The 27,229-nt window shown below is 42.0% G+C and overlaps 2 protein-coding genes across 10 annotated transcripts; both read right to left on the reverse strand.

The window, feature by feature from the left end:
- Positions 1 to 5,729: 5,729 nt before the first annotated feature.
- On the reverse strand, positions 5,730 to 14,532 carry LOC307024470 (uncharacterized protein). Of its 4 annotated transcripts, none has more exons than XM_079658603.1 (10): positions 14,366 to 14,527; positions 12,888 to 12,978; positions 12,590 to 12,668; positions 11,970 to 12,408; positions 11,435 to 11,526; positions 11,187 to 11,227; positions 10,850 to 11,038; positions 10,349 to 10,418; positions 9,425 to 9,587; positions 5,730 to 7,010 (listed from the first exon to the last, which is right to left on the reverse strand). In XM_079658603.1, the coding sequence occupies exons 4-10, from the start codon at positions 12,287 to 12,289 to the stop codon at positions 6,941 to 6,943; spliced, it is 945 nt and encodes a 314-aa protein (XP_079514729.1). In that variant the 5' UTR covers positions 12,290 to 12,408; positions 12,590 to 12,668; positions 12,888 to 12,978; positions 14,366 to 14,527; the 3' UTR covers positions 5,730 to 6,940. The 4 variants fall into 4 exon arrangements, 3 of the variants coding, with proteins under 3 accessions (XP_079514729.1, XP_079514730.1, XP_079514731.1); XM_079658604.1 differs by lacking the exon at positions 14,366 to 14,527 and adding an exon at positions 14,045 to 14,264; XR_013803906.1 differs by lacking the exon at positions 5,730 to 7,010 and adding an exon at positions 9,686 to 10,233 and having other exon boundaries at positions 9,471 to 9,587; positions 14,366 to 14,532.
- Positions 14,533 to 17,960: 3,428 nt separating this feature from the next.
- On the reverse strand, positions 17,961 to 23,888 carry LOC307023403 (uncharacterized protein). Of its 6 annotated transcripts, XM_079656634.1 has the most exons (8): positions 23,311 to 23,879; positions 19,909 to 22,535; positions 19,656 to 19,740; positions 19,358 to 19,489; positions 19,162 to 19,271; positions 18,953 to 19,074; positions 18,733 to 18,807; positions 17,961 to 18,437 (listed from the first exon to the last, which is right to left on the reverse strand). In XM_079656634.1, exons 1-2 carry the CDS (start codon positions 23,482 to 23,484, stop codon positions 21,489 to 21,491), a joined length of 1,221 nt encoding a protein of 406 aa, XP_079512760.1. In that variant the 5' UTR covers positions 23,485 to 23,879; the 3' UTR covers positions 17,961 to 18,437; positions 18,733 to 18,807; positions 18,953 to 19,074; positions 19,162 to 19,271; positions 19,358 to 19,489; positions 19,656 to 19,740; positions 19,909 to 21,488. The 6 variants fall into 6 exon arrangements, 4 of the variants coding, with proteins under 4 accessions (XP_079512760.1, XP_079512762.1, XP_079512761.1 ...); XR_013803706.1 differs by lacking the exon at positions 19,909 to 22,535 and having other exon boundaries at positions 23,311 to 23,824; XM_079656636.1 differs by having other exon boundaries at positions 19,656 to 22,530; positions 23,311 to 23,888.
- Positions 23,889 to 27,229: the final 3,341 nt, after the last annotated feature.

A 27,229-nucleotide genomic window follows, 5' to 3' on the forward strand; every position in this document is an offset into this window, starting at 1 on the left:
TTCCAGAATATGCACCCAAGAAAATCTCTTTCTGGGTAATATGCCTAAATACATAGTATTGGGTATGGTCAATCACAAAGCGTTCACCGGAAGGAGAACGCTTTCACCTTTTAATTTCCTTCATAATGATATGGAATATCTGGCTTTGTGTCAGGACGGTAGGAAAGTACCGGCCAAAGCATTCCAACCTCAATTTAACCAGGGGTCTTCAGTCAGAGAGTTTTACAACATGTTTACGGCTACAGGGAGATACATGAAAGACTTACCTCTGTGTATCGACCGAGAGGATTTCGAACAAGGATACTCGTTATTCATATTTAATCTCACTGCAGGGGAAGATGCTGACGCATTGTCCCCTATTAGGCCTACAAGCGGTAGTTTAAGACTGGAAATGAGATTTCGAGTACCGCTACCACAGACTACCACTTTAATCGTATATTCTTGTTTTGATTCGATTCTGGAGATTAATTCAAAACGTCAAGTGTTGGTAGATTATTACTAAGAAGATATTACACCATGAATAATCATCAATTGGATAGTCTGCTACGTCATATGGTGGGAGACTCTTTTGGTGGGGTGTGGGCGTCAAATCAGTTACCCCGAGTAAAACAATTATTTAGATACCCTGTATACATGATTGTAAATACCCACCCCTCCCACATGCCGGGAGAACACTGGCTAGCAGTGAGCTTAGAGGAGGACGATGTGGGGACTTTTTTTGATTCTTTTGGCTTTCCTCCCGATTTTAGTCATTACCCCAAAAGCATCCTCCAATTTCTAGAAAAACAATGTAAAACTATTTTACACCACAATCAACAGCTTCAGAATGTCATGTCTACAGCCTGTGGTCAGCATTGTGTTTTCTACCTATGTAAAAGAGCGTCTGGGTTGTCTTACGAAAATGTGTTGTCTCTATATCAAGATGATGTGATAAAAAATGATGCTGCTGTAACTAATTTTGTGAAAAAATACCAACGGTGTGAGAGATGTCATAAAAAGACACTCATTTTAACCACAGTGTTTGCTCTCTACAAATGTTTAAAGATTGTTACAAAATGTAGAAAATAAAAATAAAAAGGTCTGAAGACAAAATTAATTCAGGTGACTCTGTCTTTTATTGAAAACAAAAATAGAATACAACTTTATGGGGTAAAATGTAACCAGCTGGGGCTCATTTTTCTATCTTTCCTTATTCTTTTCTTCTTAAGAGGGGCACTCTGAGGTTCTTCCGCATCTGCGGTGTCTAGGGTTCCTGACACCTCACGGCTGAGGGTCGTTGGAGATGACTTATTATTTCCTCCTCTTCTTCTTCTTTTGGACATATTTTCTCCATATAGGTCGCCCTCTTTGACTACACGATATTGTTCACGAGCGTGTAGGTTTTGAAAAGCTGATAAAGGAATGTTGAGCTCATTCATACTATTTAAAAAAAAAAAACAGCCTTTAGGCTCCTGGACATTTGTTTTATACGAGGACGACAGATGTTTAAATAAATCTAACATGTGTGAACCTTTTACAGCTGTACCCTTTTCTACAAATTCCTCCGTGGGGGTCCATCCATCTGTACTCGTGACTAATTTACTCATAATCTACTCTGCATTCTTACGGTAACGCTTAGGGAGGTGTTGAAGTACCTCGTTCTTTATTTTATCATTGGACATTGTTGGAGATTTGGAGGATGTTGAAAACCAACCTCGTCTCCGCGTGTCGTTTGATAAGCTGGGTAAATTCGTGAAAAGGAAGGGATTAAGAAACACCAGAATACAAGTTAAACAATAATCTTGCTTTAATGATAAACAGTAACAATACAAAATACAAATACAAACACAAAGACAAAGGAAGTACTTCCTGCTCTCTCTCCTGTCCTACCCTCCTGGTCAGCCTGAAGAAAAAGAGGTCGAACCCCTGGAAAACACAGTGTTTCATACTAAAAACACAGGAGGGGGTGTGTGCGGGCTTTCCCCCCGAGGTCATCTTATTGGCAGAGACCAACACATGGCCTGTCGCACCCAATCAGTGCGACACAGCAGAAGAAACCTGGTTCACATCTTGTAGCCAGCACACACCTCCTTTATGGCCCTTTGTCCCTGAGTCCATCTTCCCCCCTTCAGGTTACCACACACAAGTTAAAAGTATGTTTTAAGATATAGTTGTTATAGTTGGCTAAATATACGTAATACATGTTAATTACTTTCATATCAATAATAACGAGGAACACATTACCTATGCTCTTAAGCAGTATTAGAGATGCTTTTCAAATAGTCAAACTTCACACAGGCCTAATACAGAGAACACACTCATTTGTCCTATGGCCCTTCCATTTGTTTGAGCTATTGTTCACATCTTTACTTCAAATAAAAGGTTTCACATTGTATATTTCCAGCTTCCTTTACACATACTGTTATTATTAATACAAAGTAACCAACCACACATATCTATTGAAAACAAGTCGATTCCCCTGATAATTGACATGCTGAAACTCTTCGGAATGTGTCCCCTCCCCCAACTCTCTCGTCCCTGTCATAAAAAACTGCTTCCATTTCATATAGAGTAATAAAAGATGTTTAAGCTAATTTCTCCACAATGTTTGTAGCCATTTAGTACCCACACATGAAAGAATAAGAACAGAGGTATAGTTGACCAGTAATCATGTAGCACTTATATTTACTGCAATGAAAACACACACACATCTGCTCCAAGAATGTGTAACGCACACCCTTCTTTTACGAGGGAAACATTCCAGCGTCTTGGGACTATCTCCAAATAAGGATGTCCCCTGCTCACATCTCTTCTCTAAACACAAGGACTTCACCTCAATATATTGGGGGAGGGAAAAGATACTTTGTCCCTTCTAATTTAACACACATGAATATATATAAGGTGACATTAAAAGGAATATACCAGATTGAACTTTCCTGCCATACCACGTTACTTTAATACTTCAAATATTCCTTCAACATGTCATCCTTTTCTTCTCCTTTTACCAACCCCGTGTCTGGAGTTAAAGCAATATGTCGTTCCTCCTTCCCGTCTTGTTTGAGTAAGGTGAGATATCGCTGCAGCAAGCCGCTGTATTTTCTTATTTTTTCATAAGAGGGTCCTGTTTCGTTTAACACCGCTCTCATCTTTTCATCCAGAGCATCTTCGGCAGTGCGTCTCATTGTTTCCTTACTATGGGGGTTAGTTACACCCGCCAGATTGAGTTGATTAAACTGGTGAGGTGATAACAAAAACATCTTTTGACTCATGGTCGAATGAGTCCTCCTAAAAGCTGCGCTAAAACGGGAAATCACAGCACCTAGCAGAGGCAGAAGAAAGCCTCCAGATTGCTTTCTTAAGGCCTTAAATTTAGTTTTAAAGTTGGCCTTTTTATTGGCCAAGAGTTTGATAATCTTCTTTTGTTTTTTCAGTTTGTTATACTGAGCGCCAGATAGTGGAATGTTACCCTTTAGAAGACTTAAAGAAAGCTCACAGAGTGATTGAATACAATCCGTGGAGCAGTTCTTGAGTATATCCTTGCGCTTCGAGGGCTTGGCGTTACAAAAGGCCTTCAGCATCGGCATGTTTCGTTTTAAACGGGCTGACATACTGTTTCAAGTTTTCGGTTTTGGTACATAAACAACTAACCACTGGTTAGGTAGTGCTCCCGATCTAAGTCTGTAGATGTCTGGACAGCTGGGGGTCATGTCTACGATGAAATAACCGTGAGGTTCTTTGGTGGCGTCTTCAAAACTCTGTAGGAAAAATGATTTATTGCCAGGGTATATTTGCTGAGCAAGTATGTTCATCTGCAATCTGTCTCGGGTTTTTTTAAACAAGACCATGTAATTAGTATTCAAACTAATGCTACGACTATTTTTCCCCTGATAAAAAACATTCTGTGTAAGCATCATATCATAACCAGTGCTTGAATTGGGCCGGTACTCACCGGTACGCAGTACCGGCACTTCTGATTTTTACCCATGTGGTACTGGCACTTCTTACTGAGTACCCGCAAGGTGCCGGTACTCAGTAAAATGCCGGTACTCAGCCGCCGGCAATATACGTATATATTGTAAACGCAACGCAGCGCAAATGTGGGTCTGACTCTGCCTCACAGAGGGTGACTGGCTGTCTACATGACGTGGCCTGCCGACATTGCCACTTTCATACAGATCATACTAATGCCCTCGATTGGTCTCTGTGTGTCATTCAAGCTCGGGAGGGTGTGTGTTGCGGGAGGGTGTGTGTTGGTGTATGTGTGGCGCGAGCGAGCGAGAAAGCGCGCGCACCGGTTACGTGTATTGTTGTTAGCATCTGGTGCTAGCTAGCTGCGCTAACGGATATAAGGAGCTGTTTCAACAACAAGGTGGAGGGAGGGTCCTTTGCTGTCAGACTGAGAGGCTGATAACTACAGCTCTGGTGAGGTAAATTACTCTCTGAGTCTTTAGATAGTTAACTTAGTTTAAGTTATCTCAGTGGGTCTCAAACGGTTCGGTCACCATTTATGTAAACACATATTTCCATTTGAGGGGGTAGTGATTAGTAAAATATGCATGAATAATACAAAAAAAATGTTAACTAGGTGAAAAAAGGTAAGATAAACTTGTTGAGAGCTAAAACTAGTCTTTGCTGTTGCCTCAAAGAGGAGCAGGGGGGAGAGGAGGGAGACAGGAGAGGCCGATTCAGGAGCCCAGACACACTCACAACTATAAATGAACCAAAAACAAATAAATAAACAAGTTTCAATGTTTTTTCATATTGGATATTGTATGTTATTGGTTATAGCCATGTACTTATGATTTTATGATTATTTAAATGTATACATTTTTGTTTCATATGGGTGTAGTCTCTTTATTTCCCCCTCAAAATGCACCAGATTGATGCATTTAAGTCCAACATTTAAAAAACAATCTTACCGGGGGAGCATGCCCCTGGACCCCCCTATAGGATTTGAGGCCCGGCCCCACTGTTCCCAAATAGATTTGCAATTTTTTTTAAATAGTAACCCATCTCCATATGTTTCGTTTTGGGTAGTAGATTTAAACTAGAGGGCTATCACTTTTGCAGCAACGCTATTGACAAATACATCCAGCAAAATGGCACAAAAAACTGGTAGTGGCCTCAGGGACGAGGAGTCATTTAACCAGCCAGTAGGAGTCAAGCTTTACTTTCTTTTATATCCATAAAGAAAAAGTAAATCTGTTTACAGTTGTTTCCTTATGGATGTTGAGAGGTATCCATATATCTCTTCATTTTGCTCTCAAATTGCACCAGATTGATGCATCTACCTTCAATATTTTAAAAAAAATGTTCCCGGGGGAGCATGCCCCCGGACCCCCCTAGACTAGAGGGTGTCAGGTCCAATCCCCACTTATAAAAATAGCACTTTACCACTGCACCCCCTCTAATCTCAGATGCACCCTGAGTCATTTTGTTTAAGTACAGTGAGCCTTTCTAAAATATACAGTAAAGAGATAAACCCACCAGCATTATAGGATATACTATGACTTTGTGCGAAATACTTGTTGCTGATTTAGAGTATCTTTTTTATTCCAATTCAAGCACTGATCATAACACTCATATTCCTGTGATGACGGTATTGGGTGAAAAGTCTGACTACTTCAGCATGCTCGGAGGCCTGAAATATAACATTGTCCAATATAATCAAATGACTCTGATTAGGAGGAAATAGAGATTCGTCTTCAAATGATTCAGGCAGACCTTTGATGAATTTCATATTTTTATTATTTTCCTGCAGTTCTGCATACATGGGCTGGAAAGAAGTATAAATCCACACAATATTTTGAGGCTGTACATCCATCACATGAATACAATTTTGCAATACATTCTTGACAAAAAAAGTTTTTCCACACCCATTGGGACCAACTACTAAACAAGAAAAAGGAACACGTAGTCTAGGCTCAAAATCAATTTGGCTGGGTGAAAACATTTTTGTCTCTTCTTATTTCTCGATTACCCAAAAGGCAAAGTATTTCCTCCGTCTAGCAGACGTCTCTTATCAAACACAACTCTGAACTTTTTGGTGAATGACACATTTCTCAAAACGAAACCCTCTTTATTCCGTACAATGTTGTGTTGCGGAGCCTCAATTACCCTCCCCCTCTCAGAGTTTTGAACGTACACTGTAAAAATATCCACTGTGAATTCACAATAATTACCTGGCAACTTGTTGCATGACTTTCACAGTAAGGTTCACAGCAATTTACTGTGAATGTCTTCACAGCAATGTATTGTAATTTCACATCCATGATATTACAATACATTGTTGTAAAGGTACAACTGTATACTGTAACTTCACAGCTTCAATTACTGTGATATTACAGTATGTTACTGGGGAATTACATCATTTTGTTGTACATGCATTACAACAAGGGCCTGTACTTTTACATTTCTATTGTGAAAGTAATGCAGGAGTAGCCAGTAATTTACTGTGAATTTACAATGTGTACTGTGAAAGTAATGCAGGAGTAGCCAGTAATTTACTGTGAATTTACAATGATACATGTGCATAACTGTAAGCCCCAACTCCAGTACTTCCTGGAGGAAGCTCATACAATGGTTTCCTGTCCAAGTTTAACAGGAAACCAAAGTGTGAGCTTCCTCCTGGAAGTACTGGAGCTGCACTACACAAATGCACGTAATCTTATTGTACAATTAAAAACAACACCAAACGCACAAATGAGGTAAAATCAATGGAAGCCCAATGGCATATTTATTGACAAAATAAACAACAGTGTAAACAACAGAGTAAACAAACAGGAACATGAACTAGTTCACCTGAACTATCCATAAAAAACAGATGAACCCTTAACGGATCCTTTAAACAAATAATCCCTCGCAGGTGAACTGACCGTAATGCTTCCCACTGGACTTGTCCCCGCACACCATGCAGTCTATGCAGACCATTCTAAGTCTATCAGCTTCCGGTGAAGGGTGCTCACGTGAGGGTTAATGGAGCTTCGCTTCTTTGCCTTGGAGCCTTTCTCCGGGTTGATGCCCAAGAAGCCCTGTTAATAAGCAAAGATAAGTTTCAGTTTTAATTAGACTCATGTATTGCAGGCAGCATTTATCAAGGTGTTCACCTGTGTCTTTTCCCACACCGACTGTTACTAGTCCAAACCTGTTGGATCATCCTCTCACAATAACATTATTTGTAGCCTAGCAGAGTGCCTCAGGTACCTCTAACATAAGTAGTGCTGCGTACCGGTACGCCGAACCGGTACTGGACTTGTAAAAAGTTTCGGTTCAAGTCCGGTTAAAACCGGAACGTCGGGAACCGGTACTTACGTATATTCTCCTTTTTGTTCTAAACCATCTAAAACCTTCCATAGATCGAGAAATTTGCGCTGAGAAAAGACGAAAAACATTGTTTTGGCTTCTGATATGGCGGCCATTACTGAACTCACAAAGTCTCGCAAAATATCGCAACTGCTCGCGAGATCTGTGTGACGTCAAGGGAAGCTGGCTTCGACATAGTGGACACTGACAGCGTGGGATGCTGGTTGCCATATTTGGTAGTGTAGCTAAGCTAACTCCTTTGTATGTATGGTGATATAGTGTCTGCCGAAAGAGCAACACTTCACCCAGACCAGGGGTCGGCAACCCGCGGCCCACGGGCCGCAAGCGGCCCTTTAAGCCCTCTGCTCTGGCTCCCTTGAGCTTAGACAAAAATAAGAAGGATATAAAATAAAAGTATTTGTAGGACTATTTATATTTTGTTGCACGGTTGAAAATGTTTTGTATTTTGAGGTGATACTGTGACACATAAATAAAAAACAAAACGGTTTTAATTAGGTCAACTAAAATATGCGTCACATCCTGCTACGGTCCCACGCGAGCGCCTTTTCTTGGAGGCGCTCGCGCGGAGACCCCCGGCTTGATGAGCGAACTATGGATAAATCAAAGAAAAGTACCGGAGGAACACAGGATTTAATTCTGTGTGGACAGAGTTATATGCTTTCACAGCAAACGATGCTGGTTTACCGGTATGTTTGATATGTAGAGAGAAGTTGTCAACGGTGCTGCAGCCTTTACGTATCGAGGAACAACACGGGAGAGGAAGACAGCTGACAATCTTCAGTCATAATTCAATGGGGTATGTAATTTATTTCAGAAAACACTTTTTGTTATATTCCATGGAATGCTCTTAACGTCCCGATAGCAATGAATATATCAAATGCTTTGACAATAAATACTTACAAAAATGAATCTCTGGAAGCCGTAGCGCTGTAAAAAGCACAACCAATCATTTTAGCCGACCCGGCTAAAATAACTGGATGGCCTACCTGCCTATCAGCCTTCCATCTGTGCACAAACTTATCTCGTGGCCTCATTGATGAAGAAGGCCTATTTTTTCCAGTTGTGTATTTTCAAATTCTAGCGCACTCGAGCTGGTTTCTCCATTCTTACCTACCCTACCTTTAACTCTTTTTAGGGTGCAGCTATATGTTTTATTTATTTCAAAGTGGGCCTATTTTAATAATATTTGTTTTCCTTCAAATGTGCAGAGGACTCCCCAAGTGCTGTGTTTAATTTATCTTAAAGTAGGCCTGTGTATTATTTATAATTCTCCTTATAGGAGTTCTTTGTTTCTTATTAGAGGCTAACAGTTTTATATAATGTAATAAATAGCCTAATAAATGCAAAACAACTGTAGTTTTTGTCTGATATAACAATAAATACAACTTTATTAGCTATCAAGCTATGAAATATGTTTTGCGGCTCCAGGCAAAAATATTTTGGAGAAAAAGGAGCGAAATGGCTCTTTTGGTCAAAAAGGTTGCAGACCCCTGACCCAGACAATGTCAATATGCTGTTGTTCTTGAACAAGAACACATAGACTTGTACTCTTGCATATTGAGTCTTGTATGTACATCACTGTATGTAGTTGTGTTGTGTAGTTAGTAACACATGTAGAGTTCTAGAAAAGACATGGTGTAGACACAAGTTGGAAGGGCGCACAATAAACCTGACGAATTTGAGATGATTATGAGTTTATTTTCAATTGATAATTAGCTCACAATAAGTTCACTTTAGTTACTCACACAACTTGACACAAGTCCGGACTTATAAGTCCGGACCTGAACCTGAACCTCTGGACTTGAGTCCGGACCTGAACCTGAATGTGAGTCCAGGTACACAGCATTAAACATAAGGTTTACTTATTTATCCGAATTTTGAAGCCATACTATAAATGTGAATTAAACCATTATGTCAAATTTTTTAACAAGATAGCCCAGCAACATCAAGTGATGGTGTGGTCCCAATTCGCATAATTGGTTCCAGGCTTCATACTCAAAGCATTTAATCTACTTTATGGCCTCTGTTGAAAGGCATGGACTTAATAGCCAGATAGTGAAACACATCTTTGCATGATAAGTCTTACTGATGACATTGATCATGTGTTTGAGTGTTACAATACCTTTGGATGAACTCCAGTGTGCATGATCCAACGGGATATTCGATGTTGAAGACATAGTAGCTGCTGAATAAAGCAGCTACCCCATGCAAAAAAAATGGGTGTGGGCCCATTACCACTTGTCCCTCGATGGATAGCATCCACCCAGAAGGCTTCATTGTGTCACCTGAAATGAACAGATACCCCGTCATGCGTTATTGTGGATAGGTACATTCCTAGAATCAATCAAAACAAAAATAATACTTGAGCTAGAAATGTCCATACCAGATCCGAGTAACATTCATGATTGGCCAAGGACCAAAAAGCAGGAAAATATACAGTACAGAGCATGCAAGGACATTACACAGAACCCTCCACTTCAGGTGGACAGCACTTTTCTACTCCACCATCAGTGAGGTAGGCTACTTAACAGTCACTGTAAAAGTATCAAAGGTCCCTGTGCAGATAGGAGAATCTGGCTGAACGACAAAGCAACTCCCTAGCCCTCCTCCCTCTGCCTTTATGGCTAGACGGTTTAACCTCATTCCTCTATGGGTAGATGGTTACGAGCCCAGCTGGAACGAGAACATGTCAACTCGTCAGACCCCTGAATCATTGAAACAGGCTAGAGATTTTAACTAACGCGAATCGCTGAAACATGTGGCGTCAGAGTATCGTAAGTGTCGTTTCACAGACTGGACTTGAATGGAGTGCAGGAGCGATGGAAGGCCTTCAGTCAGATTCTCCCCTCGATGCAAAGGAACACTTAAGCTCTTTAGAGTAACCATTCAGTATCCTATCCCTCATCGATGGTGGAGCAGAACAGGGATGTCCTAAGAGAAATTATATAACAAGAATAAAAGCAGCAGTGAAGTCTAGCCATTCAGGTCAGAAAAGCAGGAAATCCTGTATAAATAGGAAAAATCCCATCCCTGAACATTACATTACCTTGAATGATCAAGCAGGGGGTGCTTGGGAGTGCTGCAGTATTCACTACATCAGCAGCAGTGGAACAGGTCTGTAACAAAGTAACACACAATAGCATAGATTTAACATTATGCAAGGATGAAGATTGTTCATTGGTCAGAGGTAAATCAGAACATAATAAATGGTCTAATAATAATGACTTGCATTTATATAGCGCTTTTCAAGACACCCAAAGCGCTTACAAATGGACGTCCGCAAACCAATGTGCAGCCCCCGCCTGGTTGATGCTAAGGCAACAGCTAATCCGCGCACTACAGCTCAACCCAGATCAGCTCGGCCCATTTGGAGCAACTTGGGGGTTAAGTGTCTTGCTCAAGGATACTTCCGACATGCGGACAGTCAGAGCCAGGATTCGAACCACCAACCCTACGGTCGATGAAAGACCAGCTGTACCAACTGAGCTTCAGTCGCCCCTAATGTAATCACTCGTTTAGCATTTTAAATACATTAAAAATAACGTACATCAACTTTGAGCATCAGTTTCTCCGTAGGCTCCTTAAAGTAGACCATAAGGAGCTGGAGGATGCAGGCAGCCTTCTCCGAACCCTCTGGATCATAGCTGGCCAGAACTTCCCTGATCTTCGGGTTGTCCAGTTTCTGGCAGAAATGCAGGATGGTCTGTCCTCTCTGACCCAGGGCCTCTTGGAGCTTCTGAAGTATGTTGACGTCCGTCAGGAGGCCAAAGTGGGAGAAAAGCCCTCTCGGAAAAAAAGAGAAAAGGCCATTCCTCTTTGACCTCCAACATCGCTGGAGCAGGCATTCTGTTGAGGTACCTCCGCAGAATGACGTAGGTCCTCACCATCAGAGGTTCTGCTCTCTCTGCCCCACCCATCCCTTCCTCTGTGTACAGACATACAAATACATGTTTGAGAGTACCCAAGTAACAACAATTAAATTCAATGTCCCCACCTCTGGGAAATGTTGAGTGTCAAACCTTTAATTTCATGCTCTCATCATTACTCATTCTGAATATTAAGGTGGCCTTTTTGCTTAATGTGGGATGTTTATTTAGGTGTCAATTCACCAAAAATAAAGTAGATTGCATACCTGAGTAGATGTTCCGCAGATCCCTTTTCGAATCCTCCAACGTTGCCTCGGTCTCCCCCTCTGGTAAGTCTGCTGGGCACCACCTCACACACCTAGGGATAGGAATCATAGGTTAAATCAATACTATTGGGGCCGATCATTTGGACTGGTTTTGCAGTGGGAACATTTCAATTATCATGGACACAGTTACACTGACGGCGATTATACAAAATCTACACACATAATTTAAACATTCAATTCAAATAACCTAAGTTAGTCTAGCATGGCAGTGCCCCTTTAACCCCTAATTGCTCCCAACGGGTTGTGTCAGTGCCTTGCATGGTTGCTGATCGCCATTAGTGTGTGAGTGTGAATGGAGAGGACACTGGCGCTGTATGTTCGCCGCTTCTCAGTGTGTGAATGAGAAGACCATCGTAAAGCACTGGGTGTCCTTAAAAGAGCTATGTAAAAGCAAGGAATTATTATTACTGTAACCTTCAAAACCTTCAACGTACAATAATTGCAATATCTATATTTTGTCCACCCCTACACATACCCGTATTGGTCGACAGGACCTCTCGTCAGTCTGGACTCTCCTGCCACTCCAGTGTTCCTTCTTCCCTCTCGGCTTCGTCGGCGTCGAGCCAGAGTGTTGTTCCTAGTTTTATATTCCACTCTAGTTTTAACTTGTTGGAGAAGAGAGGGGCATCCATCTCCAACAACTTCACCTCGCCTGCTAATGTCAGCAAAGCTTTTTGGGTGGCTCCTGACTATTAATCGGACGATGCTGTGGCACATGGCTCTGGTTGGGTTGCGCTCGTGCTGCATCATTTGATCCACCAACGCGTTCACAAAGGCCCTTCTCTCATCTGGCATTGGTCTCTCTTCTTTTTCCACCACACTGAAGAGGATGGTTAGCCTGGCTGCTTGACACTGAAGAGGATGGTTGGCCTGGCTGCTTGACACTGAAGAGGATGGTTGGCCTCTCTGATGACCTAGAAAGAAGGAGACCAGAGAAAGGAGAAATTACAAAGGCAACCAACAAAAGGAATTTTTCAGTTTGTATGCAGATTATGAACATGAGCATATTGTAAAGGTGTAGCCATTCAGTCAGGTAGTTGAGCATCCCATTTAGACGAGACCGCAGTCACACAATCATATCGAAATGTTAACTACCTTAGCTGCAACAACACTCGAACAGTCACTAGCAATTTCCTCGAGGCGCACGCACACCAGGATCACGAGGATGTCAAATCTGGAATAGAGGCAGTAAAAAACCACCACAGGGAAGCAAGAGAGGTAAGCTCACATAAATGTACTGTCAAACAGTATTGGATGAAGTGATTAATCTCAGGTGTGCTGCACAGGTAACAAATGTCTGAGCTTCAGTACTTCATGGAGGGAAGCACTGGAGCTGGGTACTGCAGTTATGCACAGTCTATAAACTACGGTCTGTGTTGCATACTAGGCCTACCTCCAACTTGGAAGCAATCCGTGGATTGGATTTAGGATTTAGGCAATACACCTCGTCGCGTTGGTCAACACCAGGCAGGCAATCAGTAGGCCTAGAGGAAGATACAAGATACAATATCTGTTTATTCGCCATGTAGTTTTACAACATACTAGAAATGTGTTGCTGGTAGGTACTGACATAAAGACAACATTGGACAGGGTGCAGGGACAAGACAGGAAAAGTGCAAAACAGGACAGTTTACAAAATGCAGGTAAAAGTAGAAGCTAATTTAGGCTAGAATAGTATAGAAATAAAATAAGATAAAAAATGTTTGTGTTTTCTGAGACATTACGCATTGCAATAACCTATAAACATTTCAAACCTATAAACATTGCGAACCTGTAAACATTGTGAAGAGGGAGAGAGAGTTTGGTAATCCTTTATCATCCAGAGTAGTGTTGATGAAAGTATTGAGTGATTGAAACTTTCCTTGCTAGGCGAGGCTTAAACTCTAAGTAAAGAGTTCAACTTTTTATGTCTGAGCATGTTTTGAGAGCAGAATGCTCAGTCATAAAATGTTGAACTCTGTGTCTCAGAGCAACATTAAGAGATCTATGGATACATCTCTCAACACCCATATGAAACAGAACTGTAAACAGATTTTATTTTTCTTTATGGATATCTTACAAATCACTCACCTTTTAAACTGTATTCTTGTTATTTTTAACAACCGTTGTGTTACTGTCATATAGTATTTTATACCTGTTTTTCATTTAGTCTCTTATTTTTTTTAAACTATAATGATGATATAAAAGGTGTGCCTTTACGTCACTGAGCTGAGGTTATCAGCCTCTCAGTCTGTCAGGAGAGAGCACAAGTTTTTAATATTCTGAAAGCCAAGACGTGGTGACACGAATGTGCAATAGGGTTCGTGACGAATTCATTAAGAACATTATAAGAGCAACTAAAGTTACCAACTTTGACACCGATTTAGATTAGGCCTAATTTGATAAGACAATGTCATGAAACCACCAACCACCTAGCACAAGAAACATTCATTAGCTAGCTAACATCAGCTAACCTACTAGTAAGTTAGTTAGACCATGGCTTCAGAATACAAACTTAGCAGCAATACTAAGCTAACTAGCTTATACCAATGGCAATTATGCCAGTCTTACCTGTTAAAGTATTCATTGTTCGCTCTTTCATTCGAATACAGCATAAGCCTTCTGCCAACAAATGGAACAGTCAGCAACAGTTGGCTGGCTAGCACCAGAGCCATCTACCATAGCCAAATACGGCGCTGGCTAGCACTAGCTAGGCTAACGTTAAAGCCACCTGCTTGAAGGTGGACATGGCTGCTATCAAGCTAATGTTACTAGCTAACGCTAGCTATCTATTCACTACCATGTACAAACCAAAACGACACTACTCCACTGGCGTTTGCAATCGAAAGCACATAATATCCACCACTACTCCACATTATGGGCAGTACTTACTTGCTGTTTACCGATGGTAACCGCCTTGGAGAAACTCACAGATGTTCACCTTGACTGTTGCCTCCGTGCGAATTTTCGAAAGGATCAAGGCATCTCTGTCAGGAGGCTTTGGGTTCCTCAAAGCGCGATATGATTGGACGTTCGAGCGATGACGTTCCGTTTCGTCCCTTCAAACGTGACACCTACGGTTGACAAATACCCGGAAATGACGTTTTTTCTGGCGTGTATGTCACGTGATCTTCAACTTTCTCAACACTAATCCGGCTGATTTATATATTTGATCCAATTGGTAAATAGGGACACCTAGTGGTTAAAGCACGTTATTGAAATGTTTTGTTGAATAATCTTTAATAACCTGACTTTGGAAAGGGCTGGAAAGATAATTTTTTCACCAGGGGACTCTAAATAGGGTCCAGATAAGGTATTTGAAATATGGGAACCGTAACCCACCCAGAATTTTTTTTCAATCTAATGTCAAACTCTCACAAAATCCTGTCTAGAGCAAAGGATTGGACACCCTTTGGTGAGGGAGGGAGAGAAAATTGAAAAAAATTGAAAAAAGGTGCATGGCGCTCCGAGACTTTGAGAATATGTTGCTTAACTTGTGTGGAACCCGCTTGCAAAATTTGGGGCCGCTGTGACCTTCAACCAGGTCGCAAACTAAGGTTAAAGGTCATATTTTCATGGCTCTCAATACTCTAGACGGCACAAAGGAAGGTCCGACAGCTTTGAGCTTGGTGTCGTTGGAATCGTCTCGAAGAGTACATGCAGATTCATCCCTCTGCTGCTCCGAATGTCAAACGTTACGGCTTAAAACGGGAAAAAGCCTTCCGTTAAGCCGCTTTCACTCTCGCTCTTGTGGTGATAGAGCACGCCAATTTCCCCGCATGCTAGGCAGTCAAGAGTATTCTAGTTAGCTTCGGCTTGATGTGGAGATGTGATTTGATGTGTCGTTTGTCCCCCAACTCCTCTCGGATGTCCTCTCCAAAATTGAGATATTTACAAAAATGCTCAGGGGAGTTTCCTGAATTTTCATGCCGAAAACCAAGCACTAGGCCCTGGGTAAATTAAGACGCTGATTTGGGGCACTTTTTCCACTTTCCCTGGTGCTAGAAACTCAAGTCAGGCATCCCTGGAATCGTTGCAAAAATACATTTCTAGCTAAACGTAATTGAGAATGCAGTTTAGTTCTGTGGGAACGTAATTTTTAGGAGACAGGGTTGCCAGGACACACGCCGGTTAGAATAGTCTATTCTGCACATGTGCAATGGTGCACAATTCAAATTGTACAGTAATGAGTTGTGCTCTTTATATATATAGTCTATCATGGTTGTGCTAAGATGATTTTGAGTACATTGCTTTACTGTGAAATAATAGTTAAATAATGTGAAATCCAATTCTACTGTTTTATTGATATTTTGTTGTGATATTACAGGGGCTTTTGATTACAATATTTCTCTGTAATATGATACTCTTAAATGCTGTGAAATCCTTGCAATTTTTACAATGTTGTTGTGATATTACAACATTTCATGTGATATTACAGAGGATTTTGATTGCAGTTTTTTATTGTGAAATAATAGTTAAATGCTGTGAAATCCAAGGATACAGTCATTTTTGCATGTATTTGTAGGTATATTACAGGGGGTCTTGATTACAATATGTCACTGTAAAATAATACTGTTAAATGTTGTGAAATGCTGGTAATTGTTTACAGTGTAGCCTTCCACCAGATCTGTTAGACTGTCAAAGTTCACTCGTTCACAACATTTGTGCATTTGTGTGATCCCTTTTAATCTCATCACAACCTTTTTCTGATTTTTGGTTTGGTAAGCATAACTTTTAGGGCCTGCTGAAACAAACTCTTCAATCGTGTCGCCCCCCAGTTCATCTGTCAGATCCCCCAGGTAAACCCCCATGGGCAGTGGAGTCTCCCCCTGTCTTGTCACATAGATTATACTATCTGTGTCGTAGTAGAAAACTCTGTGCTGTAATTTCTCCAACTCACTGTATAGTTTCAGTCTGGCATACGCTGTGGTGAATGCTGCAATGAATATGTTATCTACCTTGTTGGGAGGAGAATAGCAATTTTCTCCGTAACACCACTGAACAAGAGCCGTCCTGTCGTTGAGGAATGAGAAATACTTAACCTTATGCTAGCTGAAAACAAGAGATTAAGAAATTCTTCTGTTTTGGTCACAATCTTAGTCTGAGTCAGATTGTTTCTCTGGGCAAATTTGCCCCAGAAACTGTTGAGACATAGTTTTGACACTTGTCTTTTGGCTGGATTTGGGCGACTGTGGCTACGAGGGAGTGCGGTCGTCTTTCAACCAGAAGGTTGTGGGTTCGATCCCAGCCCATGCAGTCAACATGTCGATGTATCCTTGGGCAAGATACTTAACCCTGAGTTGCTCCCGATGGCATGGCCAACGGTGTGTGAATGTGTATGAATGTTAGGTCCTATAGAGTAAGGTACACTGCTCTGTATGAATGGGTGTGAATGGGTGAATGACATGTAGTATGCAAAGCGCTTTGAGGGGTCTTAAAGACTGGATAAAGCGCTATATAAGTACATTCCATTTACCATTTACCATTTGATTTGATTTTATCTGCATCCAGCAAGATACCCTGATGGTAGTCTGTCACACACTTTTTTCTGCTCTCATCATCCGTGGCCTCTGAAGGATAACCTGATGCTTCTTGTTTGCCCTTCAAAAATGTGTGTATATAGTCTACAAAAATGCTGTCACTTTTGTTCTCAAAATACCACACCTCTGTGATCTGAGTCAGCTTGTACCCGCTATCCAGGGCTTTGTTGAACTCTGTGGTCACCCAAACTCCTGTTAATGCTCTTTCCTCTTTGCTGTGCATGCAGGGCCCCTGTTGGTTGTTAAGCTCAGCGCATGTACGGCAGAGGGTGAACACTAGCTTGCCCGCTGCAGTTCTGTAGGGCAAGACTGGAAATTAAAGGCCCTTGGGTGGGTTTACTGTGGCTCTGATCAATCCAAAATAACTCTGAGGATCTTTGACATCTCGGAATATGATCTGGGGGTGTCCAAGTGGATATAGGCCTGTACAGTTTACAAAAGGATAGAGCGAGGTGAAATCACAATAGTGAACCAGTTCATCGGCTGCTGCCGTGTGCCTCAACTTCACTGCACATGTCCTGCCCCCGTACAAAGTCTCCCTAGGGGTCAGTGGCTCTGGAGCTTTGTATTCCCTGAGGAAAGCCTGCAAATCCTGATTGGATTTTTTCATCTCCCCCCACGTATGCTCCCGCATAACGATCACTTTGGCCCCGTGAACAGACTGTAGCTCATGCTGCTTTTCCTCACTAGCAGCATGGAGCTGCTCAAATGTGCCACCTGTCAAGGGGTTTTTCTCGTGGCCCTTATAGCAAGATGGACACCCGTGATCAGGGGTGGACTGGGACAAAAATTCAGCCCTGGCATTTTCTGTCCAGACCAGCCCACTACATTTTCAGCGGACACTACATAGAAGTCCACTAAACTTGCGGCATCTTCTCTCATGCATACTACAAAGGAGAGTCATATTCCTTGATAGCAGTTAACAAATAAAGCACTTAACTATGAACTCAAGGACTAAAATTGACAGCTATATCAATCAATCTTTATTCATTATAGTGTCAAATCACAACAGAAGTTATGTCATGACTAGGGGTGGGACGAGACTAACGGGAAGAACCCTTATGCTACCCTTTCAGTTTTTAGTCTGTGACTGTGAAAATCTTTTGGTGTAAGCCCAGTATTAGTTAAAACCAGACTCGGACAATAATAACAAAAAAATATCCTGACAAATAATCTCAATAGAAACATATTACAGACAGTAGCAGCATTAGAGCTGAAACTCACTCACTCATTATTAAACCATAAATAGAGAATTGGAAAAAAAAATATATATATACATACTGTAGCTGTGTGAAAAGTCTAAGACATGGGTTACAGGTCTGAATAGATATGCATTCTCATATATGTGTATGTGCACAAGTATGTATTGCTCTATACTTCCTCGTCCGCAGCCAGCCAGCTCCACTCCTCACCAAATTCGTGACCTGAAAGAAACAGCAAACAGAACTTGTACTCAGTATCTGTGTACTGACAAATATATGTAGCCATGTAGCCTTTTTGTGACGTAGTGACACTTAGTCAACAAATGTATCTGTCATGAAGGATGACTTAAGTCTCAAAAGAGCCCTAAGGCCTACCTGCATAACTGTTAATTGAACTTAAAAGATATGCAGATGTTTGAAATTAAAACCATCAATATGAAAATCTTCAGCCAGGAAATAATCATAATCAAACCTTTTGTTTCAATCTGAGACAAAACAAGTTGCATAATAAACTCACAAAGTCAAGACGAAGCTCTCAGATATGATGGATGACTCAAGCATCATAGAAGAACTTCTAGCAGGTCAGGAAAACCTGTTTGACAGGAGATAATGGTAGCAGAGAATATAAAGAGACATTTATGAATTACCAATTGTCATTTTATCGCACATATAGTATGTTTCTTCACATAAACCTTTAAACATAACCTTTAAACATACACATATTGCATTCCTCTCACCACATGAAATAAGCTCAGGAACCTAAAAGTGGCCCAGTGAATGATGGAGGAGACAAAGCAGGTCCTCAAAAGGGGACAGAGGGAAAACAACTCCTTAGGCTCTCATATATAGGGTGGTCCACCTAAAAGAGACATGGAAACATTATTAAGTCTCTCATCATCACAAATCAAGTATGAATTCATATAACATTATAAGACACATGACATACTCAACAAATCATAGACTTCTCAAAAAGTGGTGAAGTGGTAAGGGAGCGAATCCTTGAAAATGGACGGAGGGGGAACAACTCCTCAAGCTCTCACATGTCAAGTGGTCAACCTGAGAGGGAATCGGATACATTATTAAGTCTCTAATCATCACAAATTAAGTATGATTTCATAAAACATAAAAAATGATAAACTCACCATACTAGAGGAGACTCAACAGCCAAACTTTGGTGCAGTGAAGGTAGAGAGTGGAGGCAGAGAGAGAGCAAGTCCTCGAACATGGACGGAGGGGGAACAACTCCTCAAGCTCTCACATGTCAAGTGGTCAACCTGAGAGGGAATTGGATACATTATTAAGTCTTTAAAATAAATAAAATGTTTTCCTCTGTCCTGCACCTAGAGTTGAAAACTTTTGGGATGTGCGTTTCTTTCAAAACTTTTTTAAAATTATGAAGTATGAATTTATACAACATTAAAAAATACATGATAAACTTACCAAATTCTAACAGTGGTCCCAAATGAGAGAACAAGTCCACATATAGAACAGAGGGAGAACGACTCCTCAAATATATCAGAACAACCTGTAATGGAGAATAATTGATAATTTAGTGTACATGATCACACCATTAAGGATCAACACATAAGCACAATACAACTTCTGAAAAGCATCATTAAAATGACAAATAATGAATTACTACATCCATAATGTGTGATGTGTGATAATAACAATAATATTAAATATTTCTCGCCTTATCAGTGGAGCAGCTTTTTAAGCAGCTCACTCTTCTCTGCAAGTCTGTCTATCACAGAGTCAGAGTCCAAGGACATGAGGATGTCTTTCTCTGTGGCCATCAACATAAATGCCTCCAATTTATCAGATGAGAGGGTGCTTCTGAGTCTGTTTTTAATAAACTTCAAAATTGAAAATGTGCGCTCACAAGCCACCTGTGTGAGGGATAATGTAAGCAGGTATTTATAAGCAAGGCCTAGGATGCATCAGTTAGCATGTTGAAACGGCAAAGTATCTGGTAGCAGCACAGAGGGCATTCTTTGCAGGAGCAACAGCTTATGGGAGTTATCTCAACCTCTTCTGCGTTGTCCTCCTCACCATCTGATCCATCTTCTACTGTTCTTGCTTTGTACTCTGCCAATGGGGATGCCTTCAGCCTGTTCCACTGGAGTGCAAAGCTTTTCAACTCGGCCTGCATATTTTCCTTGGTTGCCCTGCTGTCAAATCCTTGCAAGCACTTGCTTGATTAAGTCTTGAAGGGCAGACTGGGGAAGAGCACTGGTGCAGAGCTGAGGGAAGTTTCTGGGATCCAGACATGCCAAGTCAGCATATAGATTGCCGTGTGTTAAAAAGCGCCTATGAATGGCTTCAATTGCTGTGTCCATGATCCGGTTATGCACATTCACCTCATAGGATTTTTCTGCATCATCCAGGGTCTCATCCTGAGCCATCTCTCCAGGCAAGACTTTCTTCATCCTCCTCCTCTTTTGTGGCAGTGTGGCCTCCACTTCAATGTCCGTGTCATCTCTCTCTTGGATTTCTGTGTTTGTCCAGTTGACAAATGTGTCTGCTGCTTTTTTTACAGATTCAAAATCTCTTCCCAAGCTTTTCAGCATATCCTGTGTCGATGCCACCATTCTGTGAGCAGAGAGGATGTCCAATCCTGCCGTCTGAAGGTATTTAGACAATGGAGAGGTATGTTCAAATATGCGGAGGAAGATTTGAGCCGTCAAGATCGTCTCATACTTGAGCAATGACTCTGCATATCCTCTGGCCATGACACGGATACATGGTTTCACTGTTGCCTGTTTCTGTATAGCTGATAATGTCAACAGCACATCAACTTACAGACCATCTTCCGGTTTTCCAAAGAAGCCAAACACCTTCTTCAGGGCCTCATGCTTGGCCCACCAGCGTGTCTCGCCAATAGGAGCAAGGCGTCTACGTCTCTTGTTTCGGCCTGACTCTTCCCACACATTCATCCTTTTATATGACTCTTTGATGAATACCGCAATGCCATTGAGGAGCGCAAACAGGGACCCACTCTCAATAACAATCTTTGTTGTGTTTGCAAGCACCAGATTTAGTACATGTGCGTAGCACCATACATGCACCTGGTTTGGAGATTGTGCAGACAATAGTGAGGAGAATCCTTTGTATTGGCCTTGCATGTTTGATGCCCCATCAGTCGCATTTCCAATGCACATGGTCTTGCTGAGGCCCATTTTGTCCAGAACTTCTGACAGCATGTTGACAAAGGCCTGTCCAGTGGATGAACTGCACTTCAGCACTGCAACAAGCCTCTCATGAACAACATCACTAACATACCTCATAATTATAGAGCATTGATCCTGAGAGGTGATGTCCTGTGTTGTGTCCAGCTGCACTGAAAAACATTCCTGCTTTCTTGATATCACTGGAGATGTTTTCTTGAATCAGATGGTGAATTGCATCTATCATTGAGTTGACTGTGGTTTTGGAGAGTAAAGTTACAAGGGAGCCTCTGCCTCTCGTGCCACCAGACAAATGCAACTTTTTGCTGTTCTCAATGCAGCTGTCCAGGTGCTCTTTTAAACAGAAATCATACTTCCCCAGTAGAAGTATGAGTTCCAAGAAATTACCATGATCAACTGTGTGATCTTCCAGAGTATATGCTGCCTCATTTTCTGACCTCCTGTATGCAAGCCCCCTCTTTCCAAGAACCTTGAAGACATCTATGATGCGCTCCAAAACCTGCCGTCTCTTTCTGACCTGCTCTCTGTGCGCCGACATCTGACTGCCACCAAACACACTGCTGATATCAGCACTGGCGGATTTCAAAAGGTAAGCTTCAGCACAGTTTCTGTGTCCACTGCTTCTCTCATGCTCCTCTGTGCGCTGGTGTATATGCCTCCAATCTGACATTCCACTGATGAACAGACTGCTATCAGTTCTCTTACCGAATGCCATGCAGATGAAACAATACAGCATGTGACGCTCTGGACAATATGTCAGCCACCTTCTAATGGTGCCGTCTCTGCTACAGAACACTTTCTGCACCACTGGATTGCTACTTTTTTGCTGAGGATGGTCATTTAAAAATGACTGGAGATTTCTCTGATCAGGTTGTGAAAACAAATCTGTTATTTGACTGGCACACTCATAGCTCTCAACAGCTGTTTCCCTCTCAGGTGATCCTGTATTTGGGCTGACACACTCCTCACTCTCTCCAGCCTTTTCCCTCTCAGGTGATCCTGTCTTTGGGCTGACATACTCCTCACTCTCTACAGCCTTTTCCCTCTCAGGTGGTGCAGTCTTTGGGCTGCCTGAATTGGTCTGGCTCTCTCCCTGAACTGACCAGCTGGACTTGCCCTGAACCTGTCTGGGCTGGACATAGGTAAAGCATTTATCATTAGATGGGGAAATAACTCAAAACTACAGAATAATGTACAAGATAAAACATTAGTTCATATTGAACGAAACGTTCGCGAGCGTAACAACACTAGAGGCTTTGCCATGTTTTCATTATGACACTTAGTGTTTTCCAATGCAAAAAAGTCAGATCTTTGTGACAATACCTGAAAATGCTCAAGACAGCACTATACACAGCCATTTGAAAACTACAGTAAAAGTAACACATTTACAAAGAAATTAAAGTTACACACAAATTATGAAATAGTTATCACCTCAGTAAACAATAAATGAATTGAAAGATTACAATAAATTCAATGGCAAATATTGCAAATTAATCTAATTATTTCCTATAGGTTTACTTATATTTTTTGCTAAAATTCAAAGTATCTCATCTGTATTTACAATACAGCTTGATTCTGCAGCTTCATCTCTACTTACAGCTCGTTGGTCCATGTGAACGTTTACTGTTGCTATGGCTACAAGAAACCGCTGACGTTAGCAGCTCTTAGCTAGCCTAGCTAAATCATCTGAACAATAAAAACCCATAATATCACAATTCGGCATATTTAAACAAAATCAACCACAACTACCAACATTCACAGCCCTTCAACTCTGGGCTAATATGTTGTCACAAGTAGGACTATGCAGTTAATTAGGTCACATCACATTCAATGTAAAAACGTTTTCTACTTTTTTTTGGACATGTCTCAAAAATGTAGCCTAGCCAGCCCAGGCTAACGTTACTTACGATGTATGCCTCCACTCGCTCGTCTCCCGGCGCAGAAGCACCTGCTGGGGCGGTGACCACGGCATCAAATAGGTCCGTCAATTTAGAATATTTAGCAGCCTCCACCTCCAGAGACTTCAGCTTTTTAAGTCGCAGTTTTTCAGCACCACCCGGGCGTTTCTTCTGCTTATCCATTTTCAGCTCAGCAGCAGGCAGCCCGTCCCGCGACTCCCACCCATGCCATGAGGTCCCGCCCCACCCTGGTTTGTGTTGTGATTGACAGCACTGTCAGGGCTCTCTGAGCTTATCAGCTCATGATTGATTGACAATGACAAACAATAGACCAATAATATGTGTCGATGCTGGCAACACACTGCTAGCCCTCTGTAGCCAATTGGCCGGCCCAATTGGAGGGAATTTAGAGGGAAAAAAACGAAAAGAAAAAAAAAACATTGCGGACCGGCCCACATTGGGTCAACGGCCCACCGGGACGATGCCCGGTATGCCAGATGGCCAGTCCACCCCTGCCCGTGATAGAAGCAACCAAGAAATTCCCATACAATCTTTGCGCCCGCAACTTCAGCAAAACCGTCCACGACAAAATGACCCACCCGTTTCTCGCCCTCATTCAACGCATGCTGAATAAATACACCTTCGGCTTGGGCCACCCACTCCAGCCACTGAATACCTGCGTCTGAGTACGTCTTGTTTTCAAGGCGGTAATCGTCGGGTGGGGGAATTGCTAGGGTCTTGGGCGGTAGAAAGTGTGTTGTAAAAACTTTCATACACGCAGAAGCGATGGTCCCCCGACTAAAATGATCCACTCCTGTCTCCTCGAGAAACCCTTTTCGAAATAAAGTGGCGCCCTGGGCAAGAATGTCAACATCGTTTTTAAAGTAAAGCAATTCCTGCTTTCGAAAATCAAAAGTACCTGTGCGTACCGTCTCATAGCATGTGAAAAAGTCACTCTTTTCATCAGTTGTCATGCGGGTAAGGTCCGATATAACTCAGATTGGCCTCAGAGCTGAAACAGTGAGGGAAGTACCCCTTGATTTTATCTTCAAATCCCAAAGCTTTTGGCATTGCTGCTAAACGCATAGAGAGATAAGACAGTGAGTCTATGTACTTTTTTCCGAAATCCTGGTCCGTAAAAGATATCACTTTACTTCCTTGCATTATCAAAGAGGGTTTTAGCCCCTGCTCAATCATTGCACTGATAACGATATAGCTGTCAAAACCCATAGCATTGTGAGCGATGAAGGTTGCATTTTTGAATTTGGGGGACCTAAAGTGTGCCAGAAACTGCAGTGCACAGTCGGTACCCTCAGCGACCCAAATTTCGCCCGCGAGGGTTTTTGTGCACACCAAAAAGGGGGCATGTACACCTTCTGCCCCCGCCATTGTCTCAAAATCATAAAACACAATGTTGTCATTGTGTTCTCTCTCTTTGGGTAACACTCCAATGTAACACAGATGTTTTTCACACTCGCCTGTAGAAGCAGAGGGTAATTTCTCGCCGCATGTTTTTGCATTTCTTCACCGCACACTTGTGTGTTTTATCTGCACTACTTTTGGGGTGTAGTAAGAAAGTTGGCAATCTACACACTTTTTGTGTAAATCGCAGTTACTGGCCATGTCTGATGATCTCTGTGTCTGTTCTTTGTGCCTAGAGTGACAGCCGACCGTACGGCACGTTTTGTTACAATCTTTACAAAAGACGGGTTTAAACTCTTCCCGAGTACATGAGGGGTCAAGGCAGACAAAACAATGACTAGTACAGGTGTGTGTCCACTTCGAGCTGTAGCCTGTATAACAATGTTCGCAGACATATGGAGAGCCTAAAAACCCCTTCAAGTTTCTAATCCCATAATAATGGTTTTTGAAGAGGAGCAAAAACACAGTTTTGTCTCGTTTGGGGCCGTCTGTCTGGAATTTACAGTGGGCACGATCATCATCGCCTCTGTAAAACACCACAATCTTGCATTTTAAATTATTTTCGAATTTATCAATGTCGTTGAATGTCACAGCTGTCTGATCTGTCAAACCCACCCTCCTCTGAATCTGTATTCCGCGTTCATAAGCTTCGCTATCAGTGATGTTGTTATGCAACAACATGGCATAATAGCAAAACACAGCTGGTTGGAAGGGTTCTGAACAACGTAAAGAAACCTCTTCTTCTTTCTGACAATTTCCCTGTCCAACATTTTACGAGCCGAACGTTTCTCACCACCGCCACGGGGTGATTGAACAATTTGCACCACAAGCTCAAGATTGCTGTCTGCCATTACCTCCAAATTTGAATGCACTGCATTGAACAGGGCATCCTCAAAATCATTCAGATTATTAACACCATAGGCATTTAAAATGGCTGACACGTTAGCCTGTAGCTGTTCACCTTGCAGTTCAATCTGTACAATATCTTCCCTCTCTGTCCGTGCAAAAGCCTCATGTAGCATAGTATGTACATTGCTCATCAGAACCCCATAATAGGCCGCAAAGTCTACGCCATCGTTAGGAGGAGTTAGGACTAGAGACTGACGCAGTTCTGTGTTATTGAATACAGGTCGAGACAAAACACATGTTGAGGCATTTCGGTTGGCGCCTCCACCATGTTGAGGGGGCTGGTGATTCTGAGTCACTCGGAATGTCATTCTGATCAACATGTCCACCACTTTGCATTGAGGAAACAGGTGATTCTGAGTCACTCGGAGTGTCACTAACATATCCACCATTTTGGACTGTGTAAACTGATGATTCAGAGTCACTCAGAGTGTCACTAATATATCCACCATCTTGCACAGTGGAAACTGGTAATGCGGCATTGGCTGAAGCTTTTCTATTTTGTCCATTCAGATGGAGTACATCGTCTGGGAGCTGATTTAAAAGCCCCCGGTTCTGGTAAGAGTCTAGTGCCCATTCCATTGTGTCATTTAATGCTGGAGAGGTTGAGTTTGTTTCAGAGGAGGGGGAATGTACGCATGCAACTGTTGCTTCGTCATTTGATTCACTGATACTGCCTGAACACGGAGGATAAGACATGTCTCCAAAAGCGTATTCCTCCTCACTGCTTAGCTCATGCATGTTTCGCATATCCTCAAGAAAAGACAGTTCTCTAGCTGTGTGGGGTTCTGCTTCTGAGGGGCTAGGAGATTCGTTTTCAGCTGAGCCTGCTATTTCACTGATATTGCCCGACCCCCGAGGAAATGACAGGTCTTCATACCTGTAATCCTCATCACTGTTTAGCTCACTTATGTTATGTATATCCCGAAGAAAAGACCTGTCTACATCTGTTAAATCATCCATGTTTGACCGTTTATGAAAGCATTCCCCCTCAAACAAAAAAACAAAACAACAAAAAAACAAAAATAAATAAAAAATAGATGTGGCACCACTGAAGAAACACTTCACACCGCTTCTACATTTATGGACATAAAGCCAACATACCATTCGGATACATCAGTAGCAGTTTACATGAGACCCGTCCAGCTTATTCAGTTGGTGTGACCGAAAAGTTGACCGCAACAGCAGCAGGGGTCCTCTTGGTAATAGGGGATAGCTCTATAGAGAAAAAAGACAGAGAAATAAAATAAAATAAAAGAGGATAAGTATTTTTGAACACAGGATTATACATTTAACAAACAATTCATTTAGCGCTCATCTTATAAAATAATCATAAAAGGCATTTACCGTTATGATAACTCGTCAGGAGTGTGTCAGGGCATGAGTTCAATATCGACCTGATTCTCAAGCAGATTCTGTGTTGAGGGGTCGACCCCCACCTGCTGAAGAGGGGCTGTGTCTGTCCGACGCGTTTGGGATGTGTATGAACCAGTCACGGGTGTTACACACTGAGATCAGACACGAGGGCAGGACGTGTGTGTAAAAACTCCAGAAAGGAGTCCTCTTGAGGGGTCGCTGCTGGCTGGCTCGCGGGGGGAAT

Source organism: Notothenia rossii, assembly GCF_949606895.1.
Source record: "Notothenia rossii genome assembly, chromosome: 11".
Lineage (NCBI taxonomy): Eukaryota > Metazoa > Chordata > Actinopteri > Perciformes > Nototheniidae > Notothenia > Notothenia rossii.